This window comes from Henckelia pumila, chromosome 4 (assembly GCF_033568475.1).
Source record: "Henckelia pumila isolate YLH828 chromosome 4, ASM3356847v2, whole genome shotgun sequence".
NCBI classification, from domain to species: domain Eukaryota; kingdom Viridiplantae; phylum Streptophyta; class Magnoliopsida; order Lamiales; family Gesneriaceae; genus Henckelia; species Henckelia pumila.
In genome coordinates, this window is record NC_133123.1 from 219177296 (window position 1) to 219189936 (window position 12641).

General features: G+C 36.2%; 1 protein-coding gene and 1 pseudogene across 2 annotated transcripts; one reads left to right on the plus strand and one right to left on the minus strand.

Annotated features, from left to right (window-relative positions):
• Positions 1 to 326: 326 nt before the first annotated feature.
• LOC140862125 (probable apyrase 7) lies at positions 327 to 5339 on the plus strand (annotated as a pseudogene).
• Positions 5340 to 5814: 475 nt separating this feature from the next.
• LOC140865825 (uncharacterized) lies at positions 5815 to 11958 on the minus strand. Of its 2 annotated transcripts, XM_073270613.1 has the most exons (12): positions 11823 to 11958; positions 11363 to 11450; positions 10377 to 10670; positions 9601 to 9759; positions 8622 to 8762; positions 8454 to 8510; positions 8243 to 8381; positions 6915 to 7019; positions 6637 to 6827; positions 6357 to 6398; positions 6076 to 6163; positions 5815 to 5987 (listed from the first exon to the last, which is right to left on the minus strand). In XM_073270613.1, the coding sequence occupies exons 1-12, from the start codon at positions 11942 to 11944 to the stop codon at positions 5950 to 5952; spliced, it is 1464 nt and encodes a 487-aa protein (XP_073126714.1). In that variant the 5' UTR covers positions 11945 to 11958; the 3' UTR covers positions 5815 to 5949. The 2 variants fall into 2 exon arrangements, with proteins under 2 accessions (XP_073126714.1, XP_073126712.1); XM_073270611.1 differs by having other exon boundaries at positions 5815 to 6163.
• Positions 11959 to 12641: the final 683 nt, after the last annotated feature.

The window sequence follows — 12641 nt, forward strand, 5'->3', positions numbered from 1 at the left end:
AGCAAATAAATTTATATTTTTATATAGAGTTTTATTATGCTGCCCACCTATCATGCCTTCCAGCATGCCACCAATGATGTTGCATTATTTTATTGGATGTGACCAATATAATAATGTCACAGGACATGATTGATGGGCATGATAGATGAACAACATAATAAAACTCTTATTATATATATCATAAAACATAATATTTGTATACAACATTATCACAAATGTGGCTAGTTTTTAATAATGTATGTATCAATTTGAAAATATATTTTTAATTTTTTGTATATATATACATAAACACATAAGACGGGCGTACATCACCAGAAACACAAAAGTAGAAACAAAACCAAGAAAACTGATGAGAGAAGGTTTTAGACTGTGTTCGGTGTGACAAATTCAAACCCAAGAGAGGTTTTCCGGTTTTGTTTCTTCGATTTTTCTGGAAAAACAGAAATCCCACTTTCGAATTTGGACCCAAAGGGTGGATTTTTCCACTCGAGGCGCAGTCTCTGTTCTGTGTTGAAAATTCCTCGTGATCTGACGGTAAGTGAGCCCAGATGATTATTCGTAATCTGAAGATTGTTTTCGTTGATTTCTGTGCATTGTTTGTCGAATAATTTATGGTGGTTGGCTTTGAAGATATGCGGTTTTTTAATTTTATTTTGCTTTCGGTGATTATATTCGGAATCGGATTGGAATTTAAAGTTGTGGTGAATTACTGGACGGCAATTAGTTTTCCATTGTGGAATTGATGGAGGAATGTGTCATTTACTGTGTGGATTCTGGTGTTTATTGTTCTTACAGATTCTGAAATTATGGTGGCTATGGAATGGGATTGCAACCAGGTGGAACTTAAAGAATTTAGATGAGGAGGGACTTTAAAAAATTTATATATTTTCTTGTATGAGTTTATCATTTCTCGATAAAATCGGCTTCACGTAACTATTTGGGTAATTTAGGATAAGCTTTAAGGAAATTTTGTTGAGTTGTGTCGCGTAGAATTAACTTTATGTATCACTAACATAACATTGTGAACAAATTTTCATCAGGTTTATTTGATCTAGTTACATTGTCCTCTGTGTTCAGCTAGGATTTTAGAATTTAGCCTGAACAAATTATATATATATATATATATATATATATATATATATATATATATATTCTTTCAAGTTATGAACAGAGCGAGATTTTTTATTGGAAGCTACGGATTATTTGCTGGAGGATGGTATCGATCAGTCTTACTCTTCAACTATGCTTCTAGATGCAGTGATTTTTATACAACTTAAGGAAAAAAATTAACTTTCTATGTAATTTTGGAGTCACATACATTTTGTCAATTAGGATGAGATTCCTAATAGGATACTGAATGCTAGAAAATAGAACCTCTATTTCACTGTCAGGCAAGGATGTTTTGATCAGTTTTTTTCTTCTTTAAAAAAATTCTCTAGCATGTATAAGATTTGGATATGAGAGATGATGAATGAATTTATGAAGGACTGGAATTTAACTTATTGAAGTGTTTTTGATGCAGAAAATCTCCTGATCCTATAAGTTTGCTAATTATTATGTTCTCTACTCTGAAGCAGCATTCTGCAATTGATTCATAAATTAATACGGTCTGTGTGAAATGTTTTAGTCATCTAGTATGTTTTGCGCCATCTAATAATATTTGGCACGTCTTACCAATTAATTTTGCAGTCACCCTTTTTTCAACTAGTTCTTGGTATTGCTGACCTTCGAACACAAATCCGCTGTTGTGTTTCCGCTTGAGAAACGTGGCCATTCTGGAACAACTTGCTGCTAGTAATTCTGCCAACATGGCATTCAATAAATTTGCAGATTTTTTTACATCTGCAGCAACCCATTTCTCTGCCTCAAGGGCTTCTACTATTTCATATAGAGCACCTGGATTGCCGCCTATTCCTGGTTCCCCTCATGGCCATACTTTAACCAGTCCAGAGACGAGAGCAAATATGAGACTCTCATCTTCCCTTCAAGATTTGTCTGCTTATAGTCGAGTTGATCTAGAAGGTGGTGATATTAATAACGCTGGAGATGCAAAAAGTTCAGGCCACACATTACATCCATATTTCTTGCATGGAGAAAATGGTGGATTGAGTTTCTCGAAGCAGAAGGCAGCACCAGGAGTCACATTTGGTCGAAAAAAGTGGGTGCGAGTTTTATGGATTTTCTTGTGTTTATTGTTGTTTGGCTGTCTTGCTTCTTCCGTTCACTTTTTTTACTCTAACTGGTCTAGAGGGACATCCAAGTTTTTATGTTGTGCTGGACTGTGGTAGCACTGGAACCCGTGTTTATGTATATGAGGCATCTGTTAATCACAAAAAGCTTAACAATCCTCCTATTTTATTAAAATCATTGCCCGAAGGTTTCCAAAGGACGCAGAAAGGCCGAGCTTACAACAGAATGGAAACTGAGCCTGGATTCGACAAATTGGTGCATAATATCTCTGGGTTGAGAGAAGCAATAAAGCCTCTTATCAAATGGGCTGAGAAACAAGTTCCTACTGAATCACATAAGACCACTTCTGTGTTCCTCTATGCCACTGCCGGAGTTCGCAGGTTGCCAAATTCAGACTCCAAATGGATTCTTAATAGTGCTTGGTCCATTCTTAAGAGTTCTCCCTTTTTGTGCAAAAAGGAGTGGGTTAAAATTATCACTGGCATGGAGGAAGCGTATTATGGGTGGATAGCGTTAAATTATCACACGGGAGTCCTAGGGTCGATTCCTAAGAAAGAAACGTACGGTGCGCTTGACTTGGGTGGCTCATCCTTGCAGGTCACGTTTGCAGGAAAGAAACACGACCCTGATGCAAACTTAAAATTGAGCATTGGCCCTGTTAAGCATCATCTAAGTGCCTATTCCCTTGCTGGGTATGGGCTTAATGATGCATTTGACAAATCTGTTGCTTATCTTTTCAAGAAGCATACTCAGATTACCAATGCCGATTTGGTTAGCGGAGAGGTTGAAATTAAGCACCCTTGTTTGCAGTCTGGTTATAAAGAGCAGTACTCGTGTTCAAGATGTTTATCGTTTCTCCCACAAGATGGAAGTCCTTCTATTGGAGGTAAAAAATCAGGTAAAGGAAGAAAGGCTGTGGTTCCCATTAGGCTTATTGGAGATCCAAAATGGGACGAGTGTACTGCTCTGGCTAAAGTTGCTGTCAATTTGTCTGAATGGTCGGATCATAGTTCTGGAATGGATTGTGAGCTGCAGCCTTGTGCACTTGAGGAAAATCTGCCTCGCCCCATTGGTCAGTTTTATGCTCTGTCTGGCTTTTATGTTGTGTATCGATTTTTCAACTTGAAGACGGATGCCTCTTTAGATGATGTACTAGAGAAGGGCCATGAATTTTGTGAAAAATCATGGAATGTTGCCAAAAACAGTGTCATTCCTCAGCCTTTTATCGAACAATACTGTTTCAGGGCACCTTATGTTGTGCTTCTCTTGAGAGAAGGATTGCATATTACTGACAGCAGTGTAATTGTTGGTTCTGGAAGTATTACTTGGACTCTTGGGGTTGCTCTATTTGAAGCTGGAAAGGCATTTTCATATGGGGGAAAATTTCTTGGTTATGAATTACTGCGGGGAAAGATGAATCCATATATTTTTTCTGCTATTTTGATTGCTTCGTTACTTGTCCTACTTTGTGCATTTTCCTGTATTGGCAATTGGTGGATGCCAAAGTTTTTTCGGAAGTCATATCTCCCGCTGTTCAGGCATAATAGTGTGACGACCCCATCAGTTCTCAATCTTCCAGCTCCTTTCCGGTTTCAGCGCTGGAGTCCTATCAATACAGGTAATTCCACTATTCTTGATACTTTGTCCAGCAGTTCTGATTTTTTTGTTTCTTTTATGTACCATGGGGCATGGCTATACGCGGAGGAAGTCAATTTCCTTTTGTTACGCTATGAAGGATAATAAGAAAAAATACTTCACAACCATATCTCGAGCGTTTATTCTTTGTTGATTAGATATTCATTCACTTGTTTTATTCGTCCTATCCGACTCTGCTCATGATATTCTGCAAGTTGATATTAATTTTGCTCAAATTGAATATAGATTAGAAGTCCCTGTACACAATCTTCGATCCAGACAAATTCAATATCCAACAAGACATGCAAATACTTGTGTTGCATTTGTTACTGAAGTTTTCGCTATATTGATTAAATGGCGACCACTTGTCACATACTTTAAACTCTAACTGGGAAATAGTGAGTGACATGTGACACACTGCAGACATCCAAGCTGGTTTCCAACTGAATGCATGTGTAGTGGAAGTTTACATCCAACTAGACTTGACTGTGTTGGTGAAACTTCCGTTCCAGAAACATAAGGATAAATTAAAAATGTATCTGTTTTATGTTTTTGCTCGTCATTTCTTTAATTTGAGTTTATCTAAGTTATCTAAGATAAGGACAGTAATCAGTTAATTTAATTCGAACGAGAGTTTTCCTCGTATATCTATAAATAGTCACTTAAATTGGCAAAAAAATTAATTTGTGAGCTGGGCTATATTTTTCTTTCGTATGTTTCTCTCAACAAAAAGTGTTTCAGGTGATGGAAGGGTTAAGATGCCGTTGAGTCCCACAGTTGCCAGCTCTCAACAACGACCATTAAATTTCGGACTTGGTTTCAGTGGTGGCGAAGGTGGCATCCAGTTTACCGAGCCATCACTATACTCTTCGTCCAGCAGTGTAGCGCATAGTTATTCATCTGGTAGCTTAGTACAGATGCCATTCGACAGCAGTAATCTTGGTTCGTACCGGACTTCCCATGGTAGCCAAATGCGTCTCCAAAGCAGAAGATCTCAGTCTCGAGAAGATCTTAATTCTTCCGTGGCTGATGCTCGAATGGTCAAGATGTAAGTGATTCTTTCGAAGTTATAAAATATTCTTGGATATCAGCAACCATTCCACGAGCATATGGTCACATACTTCTCAGTCAATGGAATTGCTTTTCTTGGGATTGTTTAGAAATGGCCGGTAACCATGCCTGACCCTCTTCATGGTTGTAGATAGATCACGAGTCTACTTTCACGAAACGAAAGATGAACGACAAAAGGCTTGAACCGACTTTTTTCGGGCCTTGGCAACCGTTTTGTGGAAGTATGAAGCTAGATGGGTGAAACTCTTTCTCGTGAGAAAGACTTGAATTTTATAGATAGACTAAATAGGTCTTTAAACTGATTCCAACTTGCCAGTGAAGCTTTGAGCATGGCTGCAGGCTACTGCAGCACCCCGTATGAGAAAGTTGAGGCTTTTCTTTTTTTTTTTTTTTGTAAATTGTTAGCAAATTCTTGGAAGGAGATATTAGATGTACACTGAGGATTATTATGGCTCTATTCTAAAGATTCGAAGTCGACTTCAAATTATTTGTTTACTGTAGTCTGTATACCATAATATACTGTCTACCAAAAACTAACGAACTAATGTTCATTAGCCATTGAAAAGAACTTTGGAAAAACCCACTCTCGAAATATGAACACATTTATTTAATTTTTGAATAGGTGACGTTGAAAACATGTTTTATCCACTAGTAAGAAATTAAAAAGTATCTGCTATAGGTATTCATATTCATTCTTTCAGATATTTGGGTACTCTTTTTTTTTTTTTAATGAAAATAGCTTCACTAAAAGAGGGTAATAAATCACAGTCTATCTGAGGTACATAAGGAATACAATGAAATACTAAAATCTGGACTCTAGAGAACGTTCTTGGATGAAGTAATTTTGTGGTTATGGCTAATTATCCATTTGAGTTTTGAAAAATAAAAAAATTAGCTGAGTTAATGAAAAACGTAAAGTGGACTTGGATTAATTCTTTATATCAAACGAAGGACTGGAATAAAATGAAATATCAATTATTACATGAACACATAAATAGGAAAATAAAGAGTTCTCAGCTAGTTAGGAACTGGGAAATCTCAACAAGACGTTGTCTATACAGTGTGTGGTAAGCGGGGACTGTTGCCTACGACTGAAATATCAAAATGGGACCCGCTCAGAATTCTACAGCTCATCTTTTTTAGAAGGATAAATCCAGCTTAGCATTTGTGTTAACTTACTGGTTGGCATGATTTTTTCTGGTTGCTTCGACTCCATGCTACAAAGAGAACCGTAGTCGTGCTTCAAATGAGGAGCGGCTATCCTTTCCTGTGTTCATAGAAGGTTAAATTTAGTGAATTGATTACGAACTATAACTACCATCCTACATTTGGGTACTTATCATTCATCTACATGCATAAAACAGAAAATGTTCAATGCGTGAAACTAGAACCGAAAGTCTGGGATGCTATGATCATTCTTTGGAGAAAAATCCTAAATTCAGAAGTAAAAAAAAGCATACCTTAAACATCTCGTAAGGGCAAATGTCAGAATTGTCACAACCCTTGGCACAAAAGGAAAAAAATGGATTACTCAAATGCTCAAGTAGAAGCAATTAAGTTCAAGATAAGGCTATAAAAAGCTGTATCAATTCACCAGTAGAGTGTAAAGAAAAAACCAAGGTCAAATAAGAATTATTTCAGGATGCGATTTCTATCATGTTCACAAAAGAGCGCGAATGTACAAGTTCGAGACAGAAGGCCCTTTTAAAATGTCATTTCATAGGATACAGACAGCCTTACCGGCACTGGAATAGGGTGCTCATTATGCAGTACTTGTACAACGTATTTGCTTGAGACGTTGGATGGGCAGCTGTACAGAACTAGCATGTTATTTCCGGCAAAAGGGGCAACTGTACTACCACGCCAGATTCTCTTTTGAGGGGGTTTTGGAGGAAGTTGTAGAGGTTGTTCTCTTTGTATTTGTTTGAACTCTGAAAATATAACATATAAAATCAGGTAACTCAATAAATAACCCCGAAGAAAGGCTAAACATGTCCAAAAATCCAGGAAATTCCCACCAGATCCGTCGAGAAATAGCCCAATCAAACAGGAAAATGGAAGTAAAGTTTCTGCATGAGCAAAGCGTAGTCGAGCCATTTCATAGCTTCCACAAACAAATCCATCTACAAAGCAGGAGAAGAAAAAGGATTAAAATACGAATACAAGGAAAGACACTAAAGTAAATGAATATGTTGTCCAATCACTCGATATTATTGATTAGACAAAGAACATGCAATGATGTAAAGAAAATAGAATAAATGGAACTTTATTACTCCATCATTAATTAATTATATTGAGTCTTAATTAATAATGTCAATCAAATATCTCTTTTTCTATTATGTATCACATATTAGTAAACATATATTTAATTATTAAATTTTCACGTGCATCGCACGTGCTTTCCTAGTACATATAAATATACCACATTGAATTGTGAATTTCCTTTTGTCCCCTTAATTTTCTACTTTACTACCAACCATTAATTAATCATATTGTATCTTAATTAATATCGTCGATCAAATATCTCTAATCTTAATTATAAATTTTTTACGTGCATCGCACGTGCTCTCTAGTTCAAATAAATAATTAAGTTCACTATTTTGCAAAATGAATCTTCATGATCTCCTACTTCCTTACTTCTGGTTCAAGACAAAGAAACTGCATCCTTCTCAAGTAAGCCAGCTTTCAAAATGTACCACCTTGGACAAAAAGCAGCTCCACAAACAAAGCCCATTCAACGATAATATTTCGACCACGTCTCCATCAAGAATGAAGGTAAAGTAGGGAACATAATGGATCTTTCAACCTTATATATAAAATCCAGTTCCTTGAGCTGAACTCAAAACTCTCAACTTCCCAATATCATCAGAAAAATGAGGATTAGAGTAATGTAACTTTCTTTTCATTTTCTAAGTTATGCTTAACATACAACAAGTCAGCAACAGTGTAACACTAGCAATCACATTCTATGGGCCCACAGATCCTAATGTTGGCCAAGATACTACTTTCTGTAACAGTTGTAATAACTAATAAGAGAAGCTAATGCATTCAGTTTGTGTCCAAAAATCACGGGGACTGGCACCATAACTGATGATGGATAGAATAGGATGTCATTGATGAAAAAGGCACACACACCTTGAAGGCAAAAAGTGGTACTGTGGTACCGTGAACAACTTCCCCAAACAAATCAAAGTGCACAGCTGCTATCGAACTTCAGTTGATGATACAGATTAATATTTTACTGGTTTACAATAATTTTTAAATGAATCGATTGGTGCATGTAACCTATAATCGAGTCCCACACCTCCTATTGTAAAAATGGCCAAAGAGATGGAGAAAAACGCACCTTCATGAGCCTTGATGGCTTGCTCCATCGACTGAATAACATCTTCAAGTAATGGTACTCCCATTCGGTAATTTAATGAATTGCCGTAGCCCTTCAGAATAAATGCCTCTAGATCATCTGTCCACTCCAACAAACCGACCTAGAGTACAAATTAGTATCATAATCATACGAAATTAATCTCTGATGATAAAATGGGAGAAAGTGTAAATACCTCGGATGGGCTAAAAAGTGCACAGGCTTGATCAATTGTATCTAATAAGGATGCTTCCTGATACAATTTAACCGTAAAAGAGTTGCAATGGAACTTTTCTATAAGAACAACTATTTGATGGCATAGTTGAGACCTAAACAGAAAATAAGAAGAAAAGAAGACTGTCACCTGTTTGCACAAAAACCATAGTGTTGATACATCCTGGAGTGTGAAATTCAAACCCCAGCGAATAACTAATGCTCGAGTTATTCCATTTAGTATGGGTTCCTTGAGCTTCTCAACAGATGGTTCCTGACTCTTCCTATAAGCCTGAAATGTAAAGGCACACAGCAGCATTTAAACACCATAAAAAGTATTGTCAAAACAAAATTCCCCAATAATTAGCCAATCATTTCTTAATCTTCAATTCTAAAGCCATTTTAAAATGACTAACCACCAATAAAAACACAAAACAAAAAAAAATCAGTCATCGAACATTGATTCCCGAGTTAAAAACACAAACCAAATGATTTCAAATCCATGCTCCAAATTTAATGTGTTTGTTTGGGAATTTTTTAATTATGTGGATTTCAAATCTTCCAGAAATAGAGTATTCAAATTCCATCTTTCAAATACAAATCCTTCCATCCGAAAGCAACCTAGGATTATAATTTATTTACTAAGTTTGCCTTCAAAATCTCATCCTACGCTTTCGATAACTCCTACAACTCAAAATCTACTTCATGATATGGTCCATCATCGTTAAAATTCATTGTTATCCTGAAGGCTTAAAACAGTAATTTGGAAAGTGTCTTCTGCAATATTTTGAGGCTCATGGTTCATGTAAAAACAGATAACTACATAAGACGAACACAATCTCATTTCAAAGTTGATTTCAGTATTTCATATTGAACAGCCAACCAAAGTGGAACCGGGAACTTCTAAACCTGCAAGAGGAAAAGGACTTCAATGGATAAAACTGAAGATATTTCCTAGTTTCAAATGATATTGGCTAAAATTCTATATTCTTACACACAGTTTTTAAAAGCACAGAAATACCCAGATTTACCTTGGTAAGAGTGGTGGTGTTAATAATATATTATAACACTATAAACTATAATGTAAAACTTTTAATTATTAAATGCAAAATCCAAGAAATAATCTCTACCTTGTAGTTTTGACAGCAATCATGGAATCTTAGTACTATGTCACTAGCACGACTTTCACTGGTTACAGCAAAAGCGCGATGGCGTCCTGCACCAAGATTTCCTTTCCCACTATACAGCCCCATTCCAAATGCTACAGCACTAGCTGAGGCTCGGGAAACCTATCAGTATTCAGAACACATGCAGGTCTAAGAATGATAAATCACACAAACAATCCATTATATGAACAACCACTAGCAAAGATACTCATAGCAGATGCTAATATCACCCATTAGATGCTTATACTATATGAAATGCATATTCAGAAAACTAAATGGAATGATATGCCAGGAAAACAAAACAAGACCGGAAAAATGGATTTAAATAGTGCTAAAATGAATTCAAGTGATTCTCTGCCTTTCTGAAAGCCGCAGAAGCTGAAAGACATTGCAAACAGAATAATGGAATCCTAAATACAGGGTTCATATGCCAGTGACATAGTTAAATCATTTAATGTCAAACTGTTATGGACTATATTCTCATGGGCTTTAATAGATTGGATTGAGGCCCAAGAGTCTCAAGCCCATGGAAGAATCTAGATGTGTGAGTGAAGAGGAATAAAACGTGGGGGGAGGGTAATCAAGAATCATTCAGTTTATTTGTTTTGGCATGAGTGTTACTAGCTTGTGCTAGGGACTAGCTTTGGCTAGGGTACTGTGAGATTATCTCTGGGTTATCTTCTTTGTTTCAGATTCTTCATCTTCTATTATCATATAAAAATTGTGGTTGCAACACAAACCTGAGAGGCTTTAATTGGATGCAGATCAGGGTGGTAATCCTCATGAAACAGTTCCGGAAATTTATCTCTGGTTCTACTACCTAACTCATACAATTCCTCTTCTCCTTTACTGATCAACTCTCCACCCTTGTGCTTTCCTGTCCAAGGAGATTTCCATCCCCATAACCACATAGGAATGTTCTGTACAGATGATTTCTCCTGTTTCAGGTTACCTAATAGGGCGTCTATACGAACGGCGAAAGCTTCTAACTGTTTCAATCTTTTCTTTGTAGGAGTTCGGGTCCCATGCCTTGCCTGCCAAGCCAACCATGGAATCGCACACTGATTTAAAAGTGCAAGAATACGTGTACTGAAAAAGCATACACCCACTCATCAATGTGGTTTCAGCATTACATTTCTCAATATTAATCTGTAAAGTAAGCAATATCACATGGTTTACCAGAAATCCTTTCAACAGGCAAGTAAAAAGATATGCTGAAAACCTTGTTGGACCTTCCAGCTTGAAAATACAAAAAGCATTTCACTGAAGCATATAGATTTTAAACATCCCTCCCCCGATTGGAACTTCCACATTTTGCCAACAAAGTATTTGCAATGTTCTATTACCATTTCGCGTGACCAAAAAAGCAGAAGTTCGCAGAGTTTTGACAAGTACAGTTCTTACTTTTCCAGTTTTCTTGAACCTTAGTCACATAAGGTAATTATACTACTCTTAGTAAAACCACTAAATGTAGCGTATTTAGCATAATACCTAAACAACCATACTAGAGATCATCACAGCAATGTGCTGACCTGATACATTTAGCAGATAATTTACCACAAAAGAATGTGATCGTAACAAAAGCTAAAACTTCAACAATGAGTGGAATTTTTTTTTTCCAAAAAACAAATGGTAGAACATGCAAGCGTTTAGCAGTATGCAGACATCGTTAATTGGTAAAAATAAATCCATTTTTCAGTGGTTTAAAAAGCTGAAGGACAATTACCACAAGGTTTAAGTGAATAGGTTGGCACTGATCAAGAGAATTTGATGGCACAAATGAATTGTCAGAAAGCTCCTTAGCTATGTGATATCTGCATAAAAGTCACCAAAGTCAGTCTATTTATGCAAAAAGTTATTCCGAAATAGAATAGAAAAATGGAAAATTTCCAAATCAGAACAGAAGTCCTTCAATAAAAAAATCAACACAAAATAAACAAACTACTCTTTAATCCAAATTTTAGCACCCAAACAAATAATCCCAATAAGGGTCCAACGTAACCGACATTTGAAAAATGTTCTCCAGGAAAAATCACCAGGAAGCCAGATTTAGTCCGCCTCGCATATGATTTTCAACTAAACAACATCATAAATGTTTCCACACACACAAAAAAAAAAAAAAGATCGCACCAAAATGGGCACTGAAAACTCGAGAATCATGCCATGTCAGAATTCCAGCGAGCTACCTGGTGGCAGTTGACAAATGTCTACGAACATCGAAATTTCCTTCCGCATCAGCACTGGATTCAACGGCGAAGATGAACAGAAGCACAGTGAATACAAGAAGGGGGGCAATCGCCAATGCCATGGGATTCTGGAAAGAGCGGGTAATATTAAAAGTGTTGATTCCGTTACAGTATGTTTGGATTTATAATTTATAAAAAAAAATGTGTATGGAAAAATTAGGAATGGGAAAATTTAGGTACTAGTTTGGTACATGAGATGAAAGTGGGATAAGATACAAATTTTTACTCATCTCATGTTTTTCTCATTTTTTTATTAACTCAATGATATCTCATGGCCCGGTTTGAGATTAGATGTAGGTTTGATGACAAATACCTCTCCACCCATGATATTAGTGGAGTGTGAAATTGACAACGATAATTAAGAGAATAAACAAAATAATCTTACAAAATAAAAAACATACAAAACAACATATTATTCATAACTATGTCTTGTTTATTCATATCTCATCATGTTTTTATTCATCTGGATATAGTTTGGTATCATGGATGAGATGTACGATAGATGAATAAAAACATGATGAGATATGGATAAGCAAGACATGGTTATGAATAATATGTTGTTTTGTATGTTTTTTATTTTGTTGGATTATTGTGTTTATTTTCTTAATTGTCATTGTCAGTTTCACACAATGTCACTTATATGACACTCATCCTCTACTAATACCATGGGCGGAGAGGTATTTGTCATCAAACCTACATCTAATCTCATACCGGGCCATGAGATATCATTGGGTTAACAAAAAAATGAGAGAAACATGA

Bases quoted from the DNA above. Each gene is read 5' to 3' on its own strand.
- LOC140865825 (XM_073270611.1), bottom strand. From the start codon at position 11,944: ATGGCATTGGCGATTGCCCCCCTTCTTGTATTCACTGTGCTTCTGTTC. The intron at 7,020-8,242 runs GTGCGTTTTTCT...CCTGCTTTGTAG, and splicing joins AGCCATCAAGGCTCATGAAG to ATGGATTTGTTTGTGGAAGC. The intron at 6,828-6,914 runs GTGGGAATTTCC...TTATATTTTCAG, and splicing joins GCTATTTCTCGACGGATCTG to AGTTCAAACAAATACAAAGA.